Genomic DNA, 24374 nt, shown 5'->3' on the forward strand with positions numbered 1-24374 from the left:
TGTTTAGACACTGGAGGTTTGAAGGGTGAAATAGAATACATAAATACATAAATATTCTATTTGCATTAGGTTTTGTGAAAAGAATCTCTGACTGCATAAAATGCTCTGATTTGGGATTTTTAAAAACCTAATATATGAGTGCTTCAGATTACCTGAGTTCATCTTAATATTCTACCTGTTATGACTGACTACGTTAAACTTTCCTCAATTCGTTTTCTAGAGAATGAACCATTGTGGGGAGGGGGGGGGGGTTTATACAAGACAAGCTTTTTGTAGAAATAAGTCGTTTTCTGGGTTTATTCTACTACTAAACTTTGCAGTATCTACTCAATCTTGTGTGTATGTGTGATTTTATATGTAAGAATATGTGCACATACGTCTTTGTATTGTACGTTATAGTAACTTGTTCCCTCGCGTGGAAATTGGCTCAAAGGTTTCGCTGTGCGTGTGCGCGCGCGTGTGTGTGCGCGCGCTGTGCCGTTTCCTGTGGAGGCTCTTTATTCAGAGACGGATTATGGCGGCCACAGAGATAGCCCGACAAGCGGTGAGTGAGATTTTAGCTTGGGGACGATGCTTTTTTTTCTACATGTGTAGCAAAAACTCAGCGCCGAAATGAGCATCGGCTCAAATGATTTATTTTGCGTTTTGGTTTATTTAAGGGGAACCGTTAAATTCTTGTTTTCATACAAATGTAGTGGTGCTGCACAATAAATAGCACGTAGCTCATAGCGGAGTATATGGAGGAAACACACAGTGGTGGAAATGTAACGGAGGCCTATAATTGTTACGTAATTCGACTGCAGATTTGTTGAATTAGCTCTGTATATATTTATTTTTATTTGTTTGTTTGTTGAAGTTCTGTTTTTCGGGTTGACCTCGCACTCTCATGTTGGTGGTTTTGTATGTCGGTGTAGCTGCACACCAGCTCGAACAGGCAAACGCAGAATTTGCAGCTCCTGGCGTGGTGAATACTGAGGGCTCTGGGTGAATGTGCATTCTCACATATACAGCACATCATCGATTCTTTAATGGCGTCCGTTAGCCGGCTGTAAAGGAAGAACAGCCGGCCATATCCTGCGCCCCCGGTACCGTTATTTTATTTTCCCCATCCTCATCCTGTCCTGTTGGTTCAGTGGGCGTTGTCTAATGCTGAGCAGATGATGTGATTCGACGGGGAAAAAAAAGATAATTTCATTTTACGAGTAATATTCCATACCATGAGCTTTGGTTCTGCTTTAACTACAGACAGCAGGAGAGGCTGCTCAAGTTTCCCATTTATATCTGTATAAATTCACTCTGTTACACTACAATACACTATGACACACACATACATATATATATATATATATATATATATATATATATATATATATATATATATATATATAGTAGAATCATCATGTCATGAATGTGTGTGGAGCAGTGTGTGTGTTCTGTCTATTGTTTATTGCAGTCTAGTTTAATGACTTATCACTAGCTCACATGCTTTATATCAATCTAAAGCCAACTGTAAATGTAATCGGTATATTGACATTAACCCATAACTGCTGATTTAAAACAAATCTTTTAGTGAGCTTAAGTATCAGATCCTCAGATCCTCTGAAGAAGGTAGCATTATTATAACGATTCACACCAAGAACACAATGATCTTTTATTCTAACAGTTTCACTTGTATTTTAACTCAATTTAACTTTTTTAAAGTCTCGCCCTGATTCAAAATTGTGACTGTATGTGACTGAATGCTTTCAGTGTTATATATGTAAAACATGTTTCCTTTTACAGTGCAATAACACTAATAAATTGGATGCAATATTCTCAGGTTTTTCAGCTATAACATATAACACCTTCATTGTCACTGTTTTGTCAGACATCGTGTCTGCGTGGTGAGCACAAGTACAGCGTTTCCTGTTAGAGTGTCTGTAGGCCAGGTGCAAACCTGCTGATATGCAAAAAACAGCCAAGCCACAACCAAACCTGTATGAATACAATAGTATTGAGCATGTGGCTCCACAGACCAGTTAATTGTAGTTGTATATATAATAAGTTTAATATAAAAGACTTTGATTCATAGGTGTCAGCATTGCTAGTTTCGTGACAGTATAAACTCTGCTATGCAGTAGACTGGGTGATCTTTTAGATGTGGTTTTAAACCGTTACTGTCAGACAGGAAAGAGGAAGTGAACGGTTCCCTACCTGATCTGCACTCCCTAGTTCAAGAATGAACTTATAAAGAAAGAATAACCTAGCCAAGTGAGTTTTTTTCTGTTGAGATTTTCTGCCATTAGACATACTGTACATTTGGACAGGAGATGCGCATGCACACATACAGCCTTGGACCTTTCATTAGATGAATGGATTTTTATTGGATTTTTATTAGATGAATGGATTGCATATGCACTTCTGAGTGGGCGTTACTAGCAGTAAAAAACTAATATTAGTGTACTGTGCACATTTTGTAATGAAAATTGACCTGGTTTTGTTTTTAGGGAGAGGGAGCACGTGCAGTGCCACTCTCTGGCCATGTTGGCTTTGACAGCATGCCGGACCAGCTGGTCAACAAGTCTGTTAACCATGGCTTCTGCTTCAACATCCTCTGCATTGGTAAGTGTGTCATGCTGAATTCTTCCCATTTTTAGCCATCAATCCCTTTTTTTTGATGCTGTTACAGATACAGCTGTAGTTCCTGCTAGGTGGTTGTTTAAATTTCAACTAAATCTGTGTCACAAATGTTCCTCATATTACTTCTGGCTACTGCAGTTCTGTTGTTTCACATTGGATACTGACTTCTTCCTGACAGCTGATCAATGACACTGTGTCTACTAATGAGAGATGCGTGATTGGCCAGACTTATGTGATGTGAACAAAATAATATATTGAGATTATATTGCTGCATATTAAAAATGCAGTAGGTTTTGCAATACCATTAGAAACACGTTGGTGAACCCTTGATGTGATATGGTTGAATTATTATAGGGACTGTGGTCTCTCAGTGGTTGAGGCATTGGACTACTGGTTGGAAGGTCATAAGTTCAAATACAAGATTGTTCAAAACAGAACAATCATCTGGAATGTTTAAGATTGGTCACGATGCTCGCACTGATTTGTAAAAGGGCTTATTTTGCAGGCTACATGCTTCTGTGATCTCAGAGTATTGTGATCCGGTTAACATATGATCTGTTTTGCAGGCCTATTCAACATCATAAATTGATGCACAATTTACATTCCAGAGTTCCAGACATATGGCCATGAAACTGAAAACTACCAGCAGATGTCAAAAAATAACTTCTGTGTTTTGGAATCCTAAATTCTACACTAAATTCTACAATTCCACATAATAATTATTTCGCTACAACCTTCTATCATAATCTTGTCTTTTTAATTTATTATGGAAGAATTATCCACATCTAGCTCAATGCTGCTCCGGCCTGTAAATTTCCTGAGGGCTGGTTTAATGGTCCTCTGACAAGAGTGTATGAACATTCCAACCATGCGATGGGTAGATGGGGTGTATTTTTGAGGTGATTTTTTTTCTTACAGTGCAAAAGATTATTGAATACTGCACCAAAAATAGTCTGTGTCAGTGTTGGGTCAGATATAGTATAATAATGGTGCTTCTAAAGTTAAAGTTCAAGATTAGGCATATGCTGGTGTTAAATTTTTTTTAAAAATATTATTACATATTACTTTCCTTGTTCCGACACAGCAAGTGTTGGAACAAACAGAGGAAGAGTAAAACAACATATTTTAAACGGAAAAACTATACTGAGTTTTCCCCAGCTGTAGGATGTTATCCCCCAGATCTGTTCAGACTAGGGAAAGGCAATGAAGTCTTCTTTTATTATATATTATTATTGCGATACATTGCATACGAATTATTTTAAGAGATATCTTTTATTTTAATGTGGGTAGCTGATCTTGGAATGCCAATTTCAGAGAAAGAATGGGAGAAAATTTTAAAGAATTTGCTTAGTCCCCAAAGAACTCTCAGATGTGTTTAGCTCAAGATCCCTAGCTGACTTTACCAGACCCCTTCTAAGCTACATAAGTTGAAGGTGAGTGATATTTCCGTCTGCCGGTGTTGCAACTGTGCAAAGGCTAGCTGCGCACGATTTAGAGATACAGGCCCAAATACAGATCGTTTACCTTAAAATCCATACCAGTAATGAGAAATATTTTGATTCACCATAACATTTGTAGCTCAGCCATTTGTAATCTTTTACGTTCTCTGTAGTTTACTCTGTGGCTTGATGCTGAATGGGTCAGGCTACAAAGTTGTAATTAGAAGCGTGTAATTAGAAGACTTGATCTTTAATTATTTATATTATTTTTATTAAATGTTCTCCCACATATTCTCTGTCATTTGTTATGGTATGTTTAGTTTTTTTTACTGGGTTGTCTTCTCATCTAACATTGGCGAATGTAATTTTACAAGCTGAATATTCTATTATACAAGAAATTACAGTTAAGCGATGATCATGTTTAATGTTATTCACAATATAACAAGTATAAGGAAGCTTGGCAGAGAAAACATACCCATGTCTGGGTCCCAGATAACCAGGTCACCCTCAAAAATTTCTCCATTATTTGTTTTTAATCATTGTAGTTAAGCAATTCTTTTGTGCTTTGTTGATTATTTTTCACATTGGCAGTGATTTTGTGATTTTGTGTATCGTTCAGAGGATTGTGTGTAAACATTCAACACAAATTCTATAGATAGTGCAAGCATTCAAATATATGTTTTAATTATACATAGTTACACAGCTATGTTACATACCTACTTCACTTCATTTGGCATATATATATATATATATATATATATATATATATATATATATATATATATATATATATATATATATATATATATATATATAAATTACACATAAATATGTATAAATAATGTAAAATTATTAACCACAGTTTTGAGAACCATGAATTCCACATATTTAACCACAAAGCCTATTAATAATGACGTTGAAGAGGCTGAACAGCTTATGGTATGTTAATGTAGTAATCAGAGGTTATAAGAATGTGCACAGCAAGTGGAAAAGCCTGAAAGTCTTTTTTTTAAAGTCTGGTACTATTACCATGACAGACCTGGAATCTGTAATTTTTCAGTTTAGTAACATGTAATTTTGGATAATGTGTAAGGAGGAGTTAATACTTGCTATAACTGTTATAGAGAGAGTCACATCTTCCTCTTTTTTTTTTTTTTTTTTTTTATTTGCTGAACGTTTTTGCATCATACACACACAATTCTCTGTGACCAGAAGTACATATATACTATGGATAGAAGAGTAAATGCATGTGACTCAGTGAACAATCAGATCCTGCTTCATGGATTAGTCAGAATGGGTCGGATGATCAATGAGTCAGGCCTCTGCCGCCATTTTCTTATCGCTCTGCTGGTAATTTAATCCCATCACTGAGTGTTTAGGCTGTAGTATAATCTTTGCTCAATGTCAGTAAGATATTCCAGTTTATGACAGCAGATTTAAAATGGAAAGTTCCTATATTATTCTATGTGAAAACACTTCCCTCATACAGGAAGGTGACCCATGGGAAAGTACTTTGCAAGTTAAATATAAGTAGTGGCAGATGAGAGCTATCTATATAATTAACATTCTGGTGGTGTAGTATGATTAGCCTTTTTATTGCTTTTATGGAGAGCAGGAATGAGAGCCATAATCAGCCAAGACGATGAAAGTGGAAAAAAGTTGACTATGAATTTGTTCACATAGAAAGCTAGTGTCTGCTTAATGAAATAACGGATAACTGATTGTCAATAAGTAAATAATATCATAAGAAAAAGAATGTATAAGAGAATATGTGACTATTTGAATTTGAATCACTTTAATAAGGATTGTATATATTTTACTGCTGCCCACTTGGACTTCCATACACACATCCAAGAGCTAAAGATTACACTGACTTAATGCAGCTGTTTTGTGATTTTAGGGGAGACCGGTTTGGGAAAGTCTACTCTCATGGACACCCTGTTCAACACCAAGTTTGAGGGCGAACCGACTCAGCACAACCAGCCTGGAGTGCAGCTCAAGTCCAACACGTACGAGCTGCAGGAGAGCAACGTGCGCCTTAAGCTCACCATCGTTAACACTGTTGGCTTTGGAGACCAGATCAACAAAGAGGACAGGTGCGAATGGGTTTGGCTTAGTAATGAGAATTTTTGGGATTGATTGATTGAAAAATCATATGTATGGAACCATATGGATTCTGTTTTATTTCCCAAATTACGTTTTTAATGTATTCCATTTACATATTTTTCATTCTATGTGTCCTTGCGTCTCCACTCTAAAGTATTTAGAGGCATTACATAAGAATTGTGTGTTGTTATGATGTTATTCCTAGCTGCTGGGTTTCTGCCTGGTCCTGACCCAGACAGAGAGTGATGTGTTTTCTGTTTTCTGTGGATACACCAGCTGTGTGGAAACTTGGTTCTAACGAAGTTAAAATCTGTTTGGTATGACTTTTCCAGAAGATGTAATGCTACCTATGAAGTATTTGAGAAAGGCTTTGACCAAGAATTATGGCAAAAATTCAAATAATAATAATAATAATAATAATAATAATAATAAAAAAATATAGTCTTGGCAAACATCAGCCCCGCTGGCCAGTTCTTGCCAGTGTACGTAGAACAATAAAGAGACCATACATGAACATACTTAAAACTTAGGTTTTGTGACATTGTTGATTGAAATGCCTGCCGAAAGCTAATTGGCTGAAGGTGGCCATGTTTTTGAAGTAATTCAGTGGTGATTAAAAATCCAGTTACATATTAGAGCATTGATGTAGCATGCCAAATTTCAGCATAGTCTGACTTACAGTTTCAGAGAAAAAAGCTATTTCAAATTAACTCCTCCCCTTTTTAATGGTTATGCATACAACACTTCAAATCATCTCAGAATCCTTTGCCATACATGCATTTCAGTTTTGTGTAATTCTGTGTAGGCATTCAAGAAGTACAGCTGTTTATGTAAACCAGCTCCACTCCACTTGGGGTATAAAATTTATATGGGTAGAGCCAAGCAATCAGCACTAACAAGAAATTTCACTGTGGCTCTTATTTTTCAAGAGATAAGCTTGTTTTTGTAAGTAAAAACATGAAAAGCCCCCCTGAACTATTGTCAACATGCAATAACTCACAGTCATTAATTTCTTTTAGATTTATTACTTTATTACACTTTTAGATTGAATTTCATTAGTCTTACTCTACATTTGTTCCCATTTGCAGCTACAAATCTATTGTGGAGTTCATCGACACTCAGTTTGAGGCCTATCTTCAAGAAGAGCTGAAGATCAAGCGCACCCTTCACAGTTACCACGACTCACGCATCCATGCCTGTCTGTACTTCATCGCACCCACTGGACACTCCTTAAAATCTCTGGATCTGGTGACCATGAAGAAGCTGGACAGTAAGGTCAGTGCTGTTTAAAGCCTTGCTAATGGCACTGGTTGGGCTTTAAGTTTATGGGTCATTAAATTGTAATACATCCTTTTGTTTTGTTTTGTTAATGAGATTGTGTTGAGATCATTGTTCCCTCTGGTTATAAGGTCAAAATCATCTGTACCACTCATGATTTGTTTTAACATTTTGCATTTGCATGTACTGCCCTAAATACACCTCATCCACTCTTTTATGGTAGCAATAACCATCAGGCTCATCAAAGAGTTCAACTAAACATGACCGTGTATATAAATTAAAACACTAACTAGGACAAGGACATTTTTGGTGGATATTGTGTATTTATACACACTTACAAATGTCTAGGTGGGTGAAGTGGGCAGTACATGTAGATATATGAATAACAAAAGCAACAAACACTGTAAGAAGAGGAAAAAACAAAAACAAAAACAAACAAAAAAGATGACTATGGAATGGAGCTACAAAAATACATTCTTGAGATAAATTCTTCGAGAACCTGAGAGAAACCTTGCAGATATTTGATATTTGAAATAAACATTGCAACACACTACAAATATAGTTTTTTTTGTATTATGTTACTAAGAGGGATAAGAACTGTGTCCATCAGACGTATTTAATTGTGGTAGCTGCAATACTGATTGTACACACACACGCACACACCCCTATTGTGATATCCATTGTGTTTATCCTGCTACTCCTATGTGTATTATTCTCACAATAAAACCTTTACTGGCAGGAAGTACTACAAGCCAGTGTGTGTGGAATAGCTCCATTGAGCAGTGTAGGTGGTTGAATTTTTTTTTTTTTTTGTATGAAAGAACTGAGCAGTATTTAAGTGCTCAGTGTGTGAGCCAAGAATGGAGGCTGAATGTTCAGTTAACCCCTATTAATTCTATTGTATACCATCCTAGACATTGTAATGGAAACCCTTGTGCTATTAATCTGCTATGCAGTTATAATTCTGCTGTGTAACTGATTTAATCTTGGTCTTGCTGCAAAAGGCAAATCACCAATTTTGTTGAACATTCATGATAGTCATCCAAAAGTTGTACATTACACCTCTCTTAATGACTCTCCACTGGCTATCTATAGGAGATAAGATGCACAAACACATCTCTTTCTCTCTCTGAGTCTGTTTGTGTCTAAGTCTATCTAGGTGTGTTCCCTTTTACTATGTTACTATGATGATTGTTGAGGAACACGGGTTATCTGTCACCTCAAAAAGTAACAATATATGCTGTACATAAAACTGTACATAAGAACTGCATATTGTAAGTTAACCTGCTGCTTTGAGACCCTCTCCAACCCTCATACTGCTAAACATTTACACCTGTTTAACAATTGTTAATCATTTCTTTACATTTTTTTTGTCATGAAAAGGTCAGGTTTTGTATTTGGGACAGTTAAGTTTCCTCTGGGATGATTAAAATAGTTTCCTGAGATGATTCTGGGACAGTCATAAAAATGCTAATTTTGAGCCCTGTGTGTGGTGTCAACCTTGACTGAGCTTTATGTTATATTAGAGTTATATTTGTATTTGAATGTAGCATTATATGCATCACTGTAAAGGCTTATGTGCTAATATTTTCCACATATAGTTAGGAATTTGTCTGCTTCTGTTAGCCCTGTCGTTTACCGAAACAGGAAAAAGCTACAGGAATGAATTTCTGCATTTACTTTTATTTGATTCTGATGACTGCATATTGTTTATCACCAATAATGCAGGTGAATATCATCCCCATCATTGCTAAGTCAGATGCCATCTCAAAGAGTGAACTGGCCAAGTTCAAGATTAAGATTACCAGTGAGCTCGTCAGCAACGGAGTGCAGATTTACCAGTTCCCCACTGATGATGAGACTGTGGCAGAGATCAACTCCACCATGAACGTAAGTCACTCCAGCATTGAGAACACTGCAGTCACACTCGACCAAAAGAACAGTCTGAGACTGAGCAAGGTAGTCTTTGTACAGTTCCAGTCGAACTCTAGTGTGGTTCAATTGTGGAGAGAAAGTGATTCAATCCTGAATAGACCAAAATACAGGATGTGAACATGCAGTGAACATTTTTCTGTAGATCTGAGCTGCTAAACTAAAACTGAGCCAAAGGACAGAGCTAAGTGCTGTGGAAATGTGATCTGGAGATTTGTACTGACGAACAAAAAGAGAAAATAAATGATGGATGCTATACACAAAATCTAGTCATTTCTATAATTATCTTGTAATACACTATATGACTAAAAGTATGTGGACACCTGACCATCACAACCATATGTGCGTATTCCTCAAACTGTTTCCACAAAGTTGTAAGAACACAATTGCTTAGAATGTGCCAAGAATTTTCTTTCTCTGGAACTAAAGGGCCCAGACCTGTTTTATCATAACAATGCCCCTGTGCACAAAGAGAGATTCAGAAAAACGTGTGTTTGCCAAGGTTGGTGTGGAAGAACTCGAGGGGCTTGTACAGAGCCCTGAACTCGACCCCACTGAACACCTTTCCGATGAAGCGGAACGTGGACTGTGCACCAGGCCTCCTCACTTGACATTAGTGGCTGACCTCACTAAAGTTCTTGTGGCTGAATGGAAACAAATCCCCACATCCACGCTCCAAAATCTAGTGTAAAACCTTCTCAGAAGAGTGGAGGCTGTTATTACAGCAAAGGGGGAACCAAGTCTGTTACTGCCCATGATTTTGGAATGGGCACATATGGGAGTGATGGTCAGGTGTCCACGTACAGTACTTTTGGCCATATGTAGAGTGTAGATTAGTGTTTTCTGGGCTCAGCTGAGTTTTGTTATTTCTACTTGGCAAAAGTTCAAATTCAAAAAAAGGCCAAATTCAAGTATCATAAATAAATATTGTAATTATCTTCGGGGGAAAATGATATAATTTTAAATTGTTGAGTCAGACAGATTACTTGAACCAGAAATTCTGAGTGTTGAGATATATGTACATTTCCATGAGAAATCTTTATTAGCAGTAGTCACATATAGGCTGTTTGAATCTAGTAGCTAATCAGTGTGAGTTTGGCTGTTGTGTTGTAGCTTGTGTATATTTTCTCTGATTACAAAATTTGAATATTGTATCACAATATACAGTATATGTAGTGTGACTTAAAAATGTAATCACACAAATTTGTCATCATAATTGTTTATGTGCATTGTATGTTGAGGACCCACTACAATGTTTAATATTTCTGTGTGGATTATTTCACTTTTTTATATGACAGGAGAAACAGCCCATCTGGTGTAAAGCTTGCCATCCTTGTCTTTCTGACAGGAAATGGCACAGAAGGACAGGAATGTATAATCAGCATGCTGTCACTACAGGAAGTGTGGGAAAGACACACACACCCACCCACAGAACAAAGACTTCTGTGTGAGCCAGTAAATAAATGTAGACAGAGTGTAGTTCAGCAGACACTTGCCATTTATGGTCTAGAGGTCTCAGTGCATTCATTTTCTCACAGGGTGCAAACCTAGAATCCCTCTTTCTTTCATGCAGAGAATGTATGTTAGGTGCTCTCCCTGCTTCTGCAGATTCATATCTAGCTCTCTACTGCTGTATGTGGCTTTCCTGAGAGTAAATATTGACATAATGAGGACATGGCAGTTTGTTTGCTTTATAGACTGCTATCATTTAACAGCCTTCACTCTAAAATATTCTGTTCCAGTAGGAGTGAGAACATGGTGACCTTCCTTCCCCAGATGCTTTGCTTTGGTCTTCCAGTGTGATCGATAATAGTTCATGATTATCGGGCATACCAATTTGTTTCCTGATTGCACCTTCCTCTGTGTCAAATAATGCATCTTCCTGTAAATAATGCTGTATTTACGACATAGAAGACTGTATGTAAAAATTTTGGTTGCAAGAACAGCACTGATTTCTGATTTGCATGTCTTCTTTGGGCTGTGTAGGGCCATTTGCCGTTTGCAGTTGTGGGAAGTACTGAGGAAGTGAAGATTGGGAACAAGATGGTGAAAGCACGGCAGTACCCATGGGGAACTGTTCAGGGTAAGCTCTAGTCACGTCTTACAGAGGAAATAAAACTGAGATCCACTCTCAGAATCAGGGCTGTTAGTGCAGACCCAGGCTCTTACTCGCATAGCTGCACCACATGGTTTTATTGTTTTATTTTTTGGCTGCTTTCTGTATAAGGAGGCAAACAGTCACAGTAGCACTTCACTTGATGCATGACACTCACATATTCAGTTGACACTCACCATGGCACAATAAACCACAAACCAGCTGTTTCTGGCATTGTGCTGTTGTCCTTCTCCCTCTTTTTCCTCTCTCTCTCTCTCTCTCTCTCTCTCTCTCTCTCTCTCTCTTCGTGCAAGTCATACATTCATTGCAAGTGGGCTAGTGCTTAATTTAACTTGACCTAGCAAAGAAAATGAGTGGTAGTGTGTAGGGTGTGTGTTTTTCACTAATGTCTGATGTATGACAGTGCAGTGGCGCATATATATATATATATATATATATATATATATATATATATATATATATATATATATATATATATATATATATATATATATACATACATATGCGCCACTGCACTGTCATAAGCTAATTCTAATTGTCTAACTATCTGCTTCCATGTGTATTGTGAGCTAAACTAATGTAATATGATGATAATGATATCTAAGAATGTAATATGATCACTCTCTCTTGTCCTAGTATCATTGAATGAGTCATAAGCATTGTGTGAATATGAATAAAGGTAATCTGTAAAGCTTTATGACCTCAGGTGATCTAAGACTACTAAGAAAAAAACAGAAAGAAAGCGTACAGGTATATTGCAATTAAAAATGGCTGGTGTTTTGAAGCTGTCCAGGAGACTATCTTTTATAGAGATATTTTTGATTTATAGACATATTTCTGAACATTGTGTATACTGTATGTTTTTGTATAAATTTTTGTATATACTATATGCATGGTTGGAAAGCATGTGCATATTAACTTCCCACTTTTCATGCCTTCAGCGTGGCTTTTGGAGCACCATCTGCTGGACAAAATTTATTCGCACCTTTTAAAACTGGCATCAAACTCAGATTCAGCCTGGACAACATCAGCATTTTTTGTGAGCCCTTGAAGGGCCATAAATTAAGGCTATTAATTTTTTAATGCATTATTATCAATTTTTATCACCAATAACCTAGGCTCTCAAAATAGAATAGGATGTTTCTATGAAAAACAAGGGCTAACAAACAAATTAACTGTATATTCTATTAGATGAAAGCTGTTGTTAAACTTTTGTTAAATATTATTTTTTTGCGAGTTCATAAGAGCCAAATGAAATGAGTCAGCGGGCTGTGTTGAGTGTGACACTTGATAAATAAAATTCAGTATTTCATGAAAAGGATTTTTTTTTTTAAACGGATGATGTTCAAATGGCAATTGGAATAATCAGGTGGCAAGGCTTCGTTTCCCTGCTGTTCATAAAGAACTCACTGTTTCCAGTGGAAAATGAGAACCACTGTGACTTTGTGAAGCTGAGAGAGATGCTGATCCGAGTGAACATGGAGGATCTGAGGGAGCAGACCCACACACGCCACTATGAGCTCTACCGCCGCTGCAAACTGGAGGAGATGGGCTTTAAAGACACAGATCCTGACAGCAAACCTTTCAGGTGAGGAGAGAGAAGATTACACCAAAGTTTTTTTTATTCTTATGTTGGTTATTTTGATTGAGAATTAATTAATTAATTGTGTTGTAAATCATGACTACATTTACTTTCCTTACAGTCTACAGGAGACTTATGAGGCCAAGAGGAATGAGTTCATGGGTGAGCTGCAGAAGAAGGAAGAAGAGATGAGGCAGATGTTTGTTCAGAGAGTGAAAGAGAAAGAGGCTGAGCTGAAGGAGGCAGAGAAGGAGGTTGGCTTACTTTTAACTCACTCGTAAAAAAAAAAAAAAAGTACCTAGAGCATGGTTAATCAAACTGAAAAGGAACTGCAGAGGGGCGTGGGTAAGGGTTGAGATGGAAAATACCAGAAACAAATTATTTAGAAGACTATATCAGAACTTTTACATATTGTGCATAGGAGTGCCAAATTTTAACATTGGAGTACACTAGAATGCGTTATTGCTCACAAATACTTCAGAAGAGCAGTCTTCTTTTTGTCATAATACAAACGGCAGATTGGCCAATCGACAAGTGAATCTGGAATGATTGACAGTCCTGCCACCTTCCTGTCAGTGTAGACATGTTCAAACAGTTTCTACACAGGACATTAGACAAGTCATTTTTAAAAGGATTATATCAAAAATGGACGGTTATTTCCCCCTCTTCCCGGAGAACAAGTTTGAACATATATATATATATATATATATATATATATATATATGCCCTCGAGTATTTTGTGTCTACTCATCTGATACGTAGGTCTTGAAATTTCTTTGGTAGAAACAAAATTGAGTTAGTGAAATAACTAGAAGGTAATTGACCGGTGTAGTGAAATGGTGCCATGTCATTCCTTCACCTCATTAAGGAAGCCATTTGACCATTGACCATGTGGTCCTCATATTTAGCTGCATGAAAAGTTTGACCGTCTGAAGAAGCTGCACCAGGATGAGAAGAAGAAGCTAGAGGATAAAAAGAAGGCCCTTGATGACGAGCTGAACATCTTCAAGCAGAAGAAAACGGCAGCTGAACTCCTGCAGTCCCAGGCCCAGCAAGCAGGCAGCTCCACCACACTCAAGAGGGACAAAGAGAGGAAAAAGTAAGTATCGACCTCTATCCATCTTCAACCTGATCATTTTTCACTCAAAACATTGACCTGATGACCTTAGAACAGCTGATATCCTTGTGTTCTCTTTAATGATGTGGTTGACTCTCATTGTCTAATTGGAGAGTGGAGCCAATATAAAGATACAAACCCATATTTTTCAGTGGATGTGAGTTGGTGCATGTAATAACAGTTTACCTTGTAAATATAATGCTTTTTATTGTCCTGATTGCCTATTGTTAAATGTGTGATCAGTAACATTTTACTCCTGGCTACTTTTAATCCAAATTGTGGAGGAAATATTTCTACTTAAATATAATAAATCTGAGTTGTTAACAATATTAGCTATTTTCAGATATAAGTAAATACACACAGAAATATTGATTGTCTGTACTAGCTTAGAATTTTCTGTGTCTCCATGCACATTATTAATTATTACTATTATTGGGTAATTTAGATTAACTATGAATTTTCGTATTTAACAGTTAACAGTATTTTTAGTAATTCTGCTATTGACTGCTCAGTTGCTTTTTTATTAGCACTGTTCATAGGACTATGTATACTAAAGCTTTAAAGAAAAATCCACCCTGAAAGACTTAACAATATTGCATAACAATAATCAATGTGATCTTCAGTAGTGCAAAAGATGTATTTTAAAATTCAATTCTCAGTTTATTTGTTTTAAACTTTTTTTCATTAACAAGCTGGCCTATATTTACTTTGGATAACAGTTTCCTACATTACCCACAATGCAGCTTGACAATCTGCTCATAGTGGCACCAGTGGGAATTAGCTTTCACTTCATCTTTACCCAAGTGCAAGAATTCTTTAGTCCTTTAGTCAGTACAGCTTGCTCACCCATCCCACCACTAACAAGCCCAGCCAAGTCTCTGGCGTAATTCAGAGCAGCTGTGTCATATCGCTGAATTGCATTCTGGATCTATGAGTCCAGTGTTTGGTGACTACACTACTTCTGTGTTTGTCTCATTAATATGACATTCAGAAAAGACATTCTTGTTTTTATATATCAACCAGGAAGCTGACCATTGTCAAGTGTTTGGGATCATTGAAATATTTTTTCCCCGAATGAACACCATTGTAACTGCACTGGCAGTGTCCCCCAGTGATGTCAGTGTGCCACACAACTGTTAATTTCTCATGGGAATAACAAACATACAGCATCAGCTGACTAATTATTGCAGCTGAATTATGCACCTGAATTATTAAGCACGCCACAGATATTTCAGTACAAACATATTTAATGTCCTTCAGGGTGGAGTTTTCCTTTAAATCACAGCATTATAATGTACATTTGACATCCAATATTCTTGTTATTGCATTGACACTGACTGGATACAGTTGTTAAGCCATTCACCAACAAGAATGATAGAAACATAAACTGCAGTCAAAGTGACCACTGCTCCTAACATGTTGGTAATCACTCATGGTTGTGTATTCAAGCTGATTTGGCCACTTCCCCAGACCATTATAAAGGAGGAAGACACTTGCACTGAGAAGGTTTACATTTTTTCCTTTCTCATTTTTCTCACTGGCATTTTTTTTTCACTCCTTGAGCGAAACAAAGGCTGCCCACTGTTCTTATACATTTCAGTTCATTTCATATTCATCTGTTACTGAGGAAACACTGTTTATTCTGCAGGATGTGTGTGTGACAGTTTTAGAAACATACAGTTCTCCTCAGTAACCAAGCAGGGCATGGCATGTATGATGGAATATTGTTGTGCTCTCTTCATCTTGTGTGGTCAAGTTTCTGCATGTTAAATCCATGCTTTCTTCCAGTTAATTCCTCATCTGCTTGCTGCATGCTGCATGAGACACCTTAAGCTGGTAAGGCTTTTAAACATTAAGGCACAGCTTAATCCATATCTTAGGGAAACTATTGTAGCAAAGTCATTGTGGTTAGTAAAAGCGAATTAGAGATTTAATATACATCAGTGGGTCTAGAGAAATACTCTCAGAAATGCATTAAACAAGTTTAACAGTGTGTAGGCAAGTGCAACATTTGCACTTACTTTTTACTCACCGTTCAAGCGTGCAACACGGGTGCACCTTGCCTGATTAACATATGGCTGGTGTACCCAAAAAAAAAACCAAAACATTTTTGCATATGTCTCCTGTCATCAAACAAACCAGCAAACCTGGATTATTTTACTTTAATATTTGTTATTAGGATTTTAGAATCCCACACATCCTGAATGTTTACTTTCTGTTTTTGAACACACGGTCATTTTAGGCTGGTAGAACTAACAGAATGTGAGTTGTGTCTATCACATTTGGAATACATTTGGAAACTAAAATGTTGCAAAGATCATGTTTAATTTCATTCCCATGTCTTGGCTATTCAGACACTGTATGTGATTCTGAACTTCTTGTAAAAGTGACCTCAAAAATCTAGCTAGTGCATTAGGTAAGGCTGATTGACGTTCCAGCAACAGAGTCCACAGTATGCTGAAAAGAATCTGACAAGAATCAGAAAGCAAAAGCATTTGCAGTGCAAGGATTCCATGACTATTTTTGACATAGTTTTTCTATTTCTTCCAATTAGTTATGAATAATAATAATAATAATATGACTTGGTTGATAAAAATGTGCATTTGGTCATCACTAGTAAATTATGTGCACGTGTCTGTGGCCATTGATGTCATCTCTGAGCCATAACTACTGTAGCCATGTTGAAAATATAACCAGTTTTTCATGAGCATTATTGCGTTTGCAGTCAGTAATTACAGTGAGCCTAGGTGCTTCGTTACAGTAATTGCCACCTAATATTTTGTGGTTTGATAGGGAATCTCCTCTAATGCAATAATCTCATTATAAGCTCAAAAAGTGTCTTTAGTAGATTGTGACAGGGAAAGAGGGTTTACAAATACATAGTAAATCTCTCCCTTTGATTCTTAAAAAGTTTCAACTATAATCATCATTAGCCTAAACTCTGGCAGAGCTGTGGTAGAGGCAGTGTTTATCCTGGCACTATTGGCAGGCTCTTAGTTTATTACTGACCCTATTTGATGTACTGCCCCATATGTCTTATGAATTCTCTTGTTGTGACGCAGCTTGTCCCATGATTCCCCGAAAGTGACTGTTTCTCTGCTGCACAGCTGAATCATACTGCTGCAGCACTTGGCCCTAAAATAACACTATTCTTGGGCAAGCTGTGAAGTTAAATCCTCTGCTTTGCCATACACCCATTTTTGCATAATGAATACCTGGGTCAAGGTGTAGTTATTTATGATGATCAACTTGTTTGAGGAACAGTAGACTTTGTGGTCATTATATGAGACAGCACTGATTCTGAGTCGGGGAGCTCTTTTATTCATTCAGACTTCTGACCACTGGACTTCAGTTACCTGTTGTACTGAAGTTCAAGTTCGCACAATTGAAACAACCCGTCGATTGTTTGGGAAAACATAAAACAGCAAAAGTTAGGTTTCATTTTCAAGAACGTTCCACACTTTTCCCATAACCCCTTTCAACATCTCTAACACATTGCATTAACCTTTAAGATTTGTGTATGAGTGAACATAGTATGAATGTAACCGATAGAGAAAATAATCCTCATTCTCTCTCATTTGCAGTTCAGGGTTCCTGTAGAAAGTGCTCTCCCAGCCAGCTGTGAATGAGTTCTTCCCCCTCAGTGCTACTGAGCCATGCTGCTCCGCTCCCCCTCCCCTCTTTTCCCTCCTCTCCCAAGCCTCATACATAACCACGCTGAAGAGGGATCATTAATGTGAATGGAATTGTTGACTTAAATGCATTCTGTTTCCTTATTTTTATTTTTTATTTCATTTTAAGAGCCACTGTTTCTTTTCTTATAATGACTTGTTTTGGTTGATCTGTAATGCATGCCCAGGTTTGCTATTAACGCTAATGAGTGTGACTACTGTTGTGTTAATAGTAGGGTAAAATGAGACTGACATCAGCTGGGCATGGTTTGCTGTTCATCAACAGTTACAACTGTAATGGCTTTGTTGGTTGGGCTTCAGTCAAGAAGATCCTCTGTATACTACTTATACTAAAGGTGTGCATCACTCAGGTGTATTTGCTCATTAAGCTCATACTTGAAATAGGTGGAAATGATTTTAACTTATGTCATTTCATCATTGCAGTAATGCACACCTTTAGAATCTCAGTAGTACTGACTTTGGCATGAGGTGTTTGTTTCATTTTATCCTGTTGCATGTTATCAGAATGTTTTCTAGTCATCTTTGGTCATACCTCAATGCGTTTTTTTATACATGCCATGAGCACGCTTATAGGAAGTGTTTTAAGGCAAGCTTTTGCTGTGCAATGTTTTAAGTACCAGCACCTGCTTATATCTGCTTCTTTGACTAGTTTGTGACACATTATTACAAAAAGAACATTTTGTACTTAGAGATTTTTAATAAGTATTGCCAAGGGAACAATATTACACTTGTCAGTATACAAAATAGTCTTCTAAAACAAATAATAAAGGGCCATTTGACCAAACATTGAAACTGTGGGCAAACTCCTTGTGTATCAGTATCATGCCATAAATTCTGCATTGTAAATGTTTTAAAAATATAATACCACATATGAATATTTTTTATATTATCTTGATTATAGTTAAATTCTTAATTTGAATATTTTGGGAAGATATGTCTTTCTATGCTGGGTGTTTGTAAACACCGAAAAACCTTCTCAGGATTTAGATAAAAATGGATCTTCAATTCATCACTCCTTTTTGGGCAACATACTTTGCTTCACTCAAATACCTTCACAAGAGCAGAAAAAACCTCCAAATTTGTTTTACAGAAATTTTCCACTAAAGCTACATATACAGTCAGTGGTCACTTTATTCCTTATACTTATCTTGATGAGTATTTTATCAAGCACACTTAACATATGTCACTTTGTAGGTGGTTACTGACTGTAGCTATGTATAATTTGTTAGCCCTCTATACCATCCTTCAGTGGAAATGGACCACTGTTGGTCAGAGCCTGACACTGATTAACGGTTAGAGGACAAACGTTGCTTGGAAAATTTTTGAACATGGTAGGTGTGTAATGCAGTGACCAGTAACAATGTACAGCAATGCTTCTGTGTCTGATCCACGTTCTAGCACAACAACCACTAAGATACTGCTGTCGGGGTCACTGCTGTGCTGAGAATGAAACGTCGCCCTAATAATGTCTTTCCACTGTTGTAGAGGGTCAATGAGGCTGACAAATTGTGTACAGCAGCAGATGGGCTACAGTCAGTAATTATATATTTTAAATGGAAGTGCTCATAAAAAATGTAGGTGTACATATTAAACAGGAAATTAAGTGTGCATTGTCGTGTAAAATGAATGAAGATTTTCTTCACAAACTGCTGTTTCCAGTTTTAACTGGATCCTATATCATTCAGATGTAACACATCAAATTTCTTTATTCTACTTTCCCTCATTAACATAAATGTACTAAATATGTTCACCATCCACTTTCATAGGAACACCTGTACACCTGCTCATTTATGCAGTTATCCAATCATTCAATCATGTGGCAGCAGCACAATGCATAAAATCATGCAGATACAGGTCAAGAGCTTCAGTTAATGTTCACATCAAACATCAGAATGGGGGAAAAGTGTGATCTCTGTGATTTCAACTGTGGCATGGTTGTTGCTACCAGATGGGCTGGTTTGAGGATTTCAGAAACTGCTGATCTCCTGGGATTTTCACAAACAACAGTCTCTAGAGTTTACACAGAATGGTGTGAAAAACAGAAATGCAATGACCAGAATCAATGAAAAGAATCACCAGACTAGCTTGAACTGCCAGGAAGTCTACAGTAGCTCAAATAAGCACTCTTTACAACCATGGTGAGCAGAAAAGCATCTCAGAACGCACAACACATCAAACATTGAGGTGGATGGGCTACAACGGCAGAAGACCACATTGGGTTCCACCCCTGTCAGCCAAGAACAAGAATCTGAGGCTATCATGGGCACAGGCTCTCACTGAGACTAGACAGCTGAAGACTGGAAAAAGACCAGGTGATTTTTTTTTTTTTTCTAATCTTCAACTGTCCAGTTTGGGTGAGTCTGTGCTCATGATAGCCTCAGATTCCTGTTCTTAGCTGACAGGAGTGGAACCCAATGTAGGCTTCTGCTGTTGTAGCCCATCCACCTCATGGTTTAATGTTTTGTGCATGTTGAGATGGTTTTCTGCTCACAACAGTTGTAAAGAGAGATTATATGAGTTACTATATCCTTCCTGGCAGCTTGATCCAATTTGGCTATTTTCCTCTGACCTCTCTTATCAACAAGGCGTTTCCACCCACAGACCTGTCACTCACTCAATGTTTTTTGTTTTTCGCACCGTTCTGTGTAAACTCTAGAGATGGTTGTGTGTGAAAATCCCAGGAGATCAGCAGTTTATGAAATATTCAAACCAGCCCATCTGGTAGCAACAACCATGCGACGGTTAAAGTGATCACAGAGATCACACTTTTCCCCCCATTCTGATGTTTGATGTGAACATTAACTGAAGCTCTTGACCTGTAGCTGCATGATTTTATGCATTATGCTGCTGCTACATGATTGAATGATTGGATAAATGCATAAATGAGCTGGTGCTTTGGTGTTCCTATTAAAGTGGATGGCGATTGTATATTAAGTATATTTTAAAAGTCTATCAAATTGTTTTTAAATCAAGACCATTAAAATGGATGAGCGTACTGGTGGAAACAGGATGTTGTATTTTGATGAATGGCACTCAGCAGGTGTGTCCTCTTAAATCCTAGGTGGGATGGGTGTGAGCAGACTTGAAGTATCGTTCTTTAATTTGAGGCATCGTATGTTCTCTGGTGGGTCGTATGTTGAAGCTGACTACACTTTCCTTGCTCACTGCTTTGTGTGTGTGTGTTTTATTTACTTTCCTTTGCAGTAATCCCTGGCTCTGCACTGAGTAGTATCTTCGCCCGCACAGCTTTGCTAATGGACCTGACCATGAGTTTTTGGTTATTTGCTACTCTAAGGCCATAGGAAGACATTGTGGATGCCAGCTCTTGGGGATTTCTAATAGAACGGCTTCCTTGTCTATAAAAGGCCTTTTTTTTTTTTTTTTTTAATTATTTAATTTTAATTTTGGTTACAGCAACTTTTGCAAAGAATGCTCTGTGTGCTACTAAATCTAATCACTTGCCTAAGGCTGTGCTTACTGTGCTTGAAGTGTACTATATGCAGTGCTGTGTGACTAGTGTGCTTAACATGTTTAGCCCCTTCAGGGAGGTCCCGAAAATGCACTGAGAATATATTTCAGGCTAATTAATACATGTATATACATACATGTATATACAGTATGTATCAGTTCTATCAGAAACTCTAGTTTATGACATTATAAACAATATACAAATTTTCAGTGGATTTTAATTAAGGTGTGAATTTGAATTTTTTTTAAATAAACAGCCCACACCCATCCTTGAGGATCACTGATTTTAACAGGTTTACAATTGTTATTCCACAGCTTAAAGACGTTAACAAGTGGGACTACGCTTGAATTCATGTTTGTAAACACAATACTGAATATGGGATGTGTGCAGATACACTCAAAATATTTAGTGCTTTTGGCTGTCAAAAATTGTGAAAGAATTTCAGATTAATTTGTGTAAACCTTGTCCTCCCGTGGTTAGCTATTTCTCTTTCCGGCTGCTTGACTCTTTCTCTAACCTGCATTTCTGTCCCTTTCTTCTAGCTTCTTTTAAATCTTTCGCGGCCGCCTGTCAGAAGAGGGGATCGCAGCTTCCTCAAGAACTAAGCACCCATTTCCTCTTCCTGCCTTTCACTCTGTCAGCCTTTTTTTTGTTGTTGTTGTTTTTTTTTTCAATTTTTTGGAAACTTGTCTGCTCAGTTAAACATGGTCATATGTGGGCTTTACATGGTATTTTCCGCAAGACGTATTCGCTCTTTTCTATTTAGGCACACAACAGTCCCACACTAATATTTTTATAGACTTTGTGAAGATACTGGAACCAAAGTTCTGGTAGTAAAATAGAGCATGAAGGGAAAATAAATAATTTATTGTAAAAACATCAGTTTTTATAAATTAGAATATATATTGCTTTTGCATACATAACTTTCATTTATGCCCCAATCTTTTGCATTTACACATCTGGGTGTGTTTTGTGTTGACTCTGACTGTGAGATAGAAAGACCCAAAGAAATACTGCATATTACTTCTTTAATTTATTAGATCCTTTAAAATGAAACCATTGAATAAATCTAAAAGTTGCTTGTAGTGCACAATTATTTAAGTTGGGCTGATTTTAAGTTTGATGAGTTCCAGCAATGCAACAATGATTTCTAATTTCTAACTGTCTTTTAATTTGTTGAATTTTAAAGGTCATGGTTTAAAGAAGCCCTTCTGAATACCATGTAGGTCACATTCAGAGCCCCTTTTTTCATTTCATGCTTTGCCTTATCTAATCAGCCTTTGCATGTTTTATATGATTCTACAGTGTAAATGCTTTCTCTGTTGGCCTTTTTTCCTCATAGGTAGTTATTACAGGTCTGTGGGCAATTGCACATTTCTGCAGATTTCTATCAAAAACCATGTCCTGGAGATACTACACATTGAGATACTTTGTTTTGGCAGTTTAAAATACACAATGGCAGACACAGATAGCCGTCCATATTTATATATAATTTATAAGGATCTATTTTGTGTATTGAAGTAGAAATGTGTTGATGATCAATCACACTGTTGGTAGGTGGTCATTCTGGTTGTCAGACTGCATCGTAATCCTAGCATCTTTCATCGGCGCCTGTCCTAACACAAAGTTGTGAAATATTTCATTGTGGTAAGATTTCATCGGTGTACATTTTCAATAAAAAAATCTCTCAAAAATTGTTTAGTGATTTAATTATCTATGTATGTATGGATGTATGGATGTGTGTGTGTGTGTGTGTGTGTGTGTGTGTGTGTGTGTATGTATGTATGTATGTATGTATGTATGTATGTATATATATATTATATTATATTATATTATATTATATTATATTATATGAAATGAATAAAGTAATGGGTCTTAGCATGCATTGATTTTTGGCAGTCTCACGTGTTGCTTTAATCCAGTTATAAAAAATAATACTTGAAAAGAAAGTCAGTTTTCTGATTTTAACAATCACACGAGAAAGCCAAAGATGATGAAATCTTTTGATCATTGAGGCTATAAGTTTGTGCACAAATTTGGATAAAAATTTAATCAACAAAGGCCTGATGATACTAAAATCTAATTATTCATTATAAATTATATATCCTCTGGAGCTTACTGTCTGTTGGATGCTACAGAGGAAAGAACTTAATGACAATGAGGTATGATACTGGCTTTTATGAAATACTATGCACATGAACAAGCATAGCTCTGTAGCCCATTATGTATAAAAAAAACTATCTATATTATGTATGTATATGTATGTTTATATATAATATATATTATTTTGATCATTCATTAAAATCGGTTAAGTAGCTCCAACATTTCAGGGCCAATTGCTGCAAATACCTTCATACTGCTGCCACAGTACTTGAGATAATTTGATTGATTTGCAGTTGCTAAGGTGGGCATGCTGTTGTCTTTTTTTTAGGAGAACATGTCATACTTCCTGCCATGCTAAATTAATGATAGGGTTGATGCATTAAACAAATGAAGTAATATTCCATAAACACAACCTGAATGGCATCCGGTACTCTCCATCACAGAGGCACAGCTGAGGAAAGGCATATTACTGTGTGGAATAGGCTTATGGACGAAAATGTTTTGTCCTGGGCCTGATGGTATCTACAATAAAAAATACAGAGATTAGCTAAACAACACTATTGCAAACATCATAAAAATTACTTCCTTGTAGTAGATAAATGAAAAATTCATTTCAGCTTAGATGGGCTGCCTCAGTTATAGTTATTTGTCACAATTATAGTAACATGTTAGTGAGTGTTGCTTTGGTACAAATGCATCAACACGTAACAGTGCTGCTGTTTTTTTTTAGAGTGTCACTGCTGAGTTCAGAATAATGAAGACCTAGAGGTTAACATCAACTGTACATGGAAAAAGATGCACTATAGTCTTTAACTGTACTTAAGGTTGATCAGGTAGACACATCTAATGAAGTAAACAGTAAGTGTACACAATATTGAAAACCTCACGCACACACAGGCTACGCACAGTACAACAACCACT

The 24374-nt window shown here is 36.9% G+C and overlaps 1 protein-coding gene across 7 annotated transcripts; it reads left to right on the forward strand.

The window, feature by feature from the left end:
• The first annotated feature begins 405 nt into the window (after positions 1 to 405).
• Positions 406 to 23044, forward strand: septin6 (septin 6). 7 transcript variants are annotated; one of them, XR_008302008.1, is made up of 11 exons: positions 406 to 544; positions 2487 to 2601; positions 5959 to 6154; positions 7253 to 7439; positions 9171 to 9332; positions 11361 to 11457; positions 12910 to 13078; positions 13194 to 13326; positions 13981 to 14171; positions 15639 to 15695; positions 21893 to 23044. XR_008302008.1 is itself a non-coding variant. In XM_026917520.3 (11 exons), exons 1-10 carry the CDS (start codon positions 515 to 517, stop codon positions 20965 to 20967), a joined length of 1305 nt encoding a protein of 434 aa, XP_026773321.1. In that variant the 5' UTR covers positions 406 to 514; the 3' UTR covers positions 20968 to 21005; positions 21893 to 23044. The 7 variants fall into 7 exon arrangements, 5 of the variants coding, with proteins under 5 accessions (XP_026773321.1, XP_026773324.1, XP_026773323.1 ...); XR_003402997.3 differs by lacking the exon at positions 21893 to 23044 and adding an exon at positions 17774 to 18673; XM_026917520.3 differs by lacking the exon at positions 15639 to 15695 and adding an exon at positions 20943 to 21005.
• Positions 23045 to 24374: the final 1330 nt, after the last annotated feature.

Source organism: Pangasianodon hypophthalmus, chromosome 7 (genome assembly GCF_027358585.1).
Source record: "Pangasianodon hypophthalmus isolate fPanHyp1 chromosome 7, fPanHyp1.pri, whole genome shotgun sequence".
NCBI classification, from domain to species: domain Eukaryota; kingdom Metazoa; phylum Chordata; class Actinopteri; order Siluriformes; family Pangasiidae; genus Pangasianodon; species Pangasianodon hypophthalmus.

Excerpts from the sequence above, each read along its gene's own strand:
- septin6 (XM_026917520.3), top strand. The coding sequence starts at position 515 with ATGGCGGCCACAGAGATAGCCCGACAAGCG. Across the intron at positions 9,333-11,360 it reads AGATCAACTCCACCATGAAC|GGCCATTTGCCGTTTGCAGT; the intron begins GTAAGTCACTCC and ends TGGGCTGTGTAG. Across the intron at positions 13,079-13,193 it reads CCTGACAGCAAACCTTTCAG|TCTACAGGAGACTTATGAGG; the intron begins GTGAGGAGAGAG and ends CTTTCCTTACAG.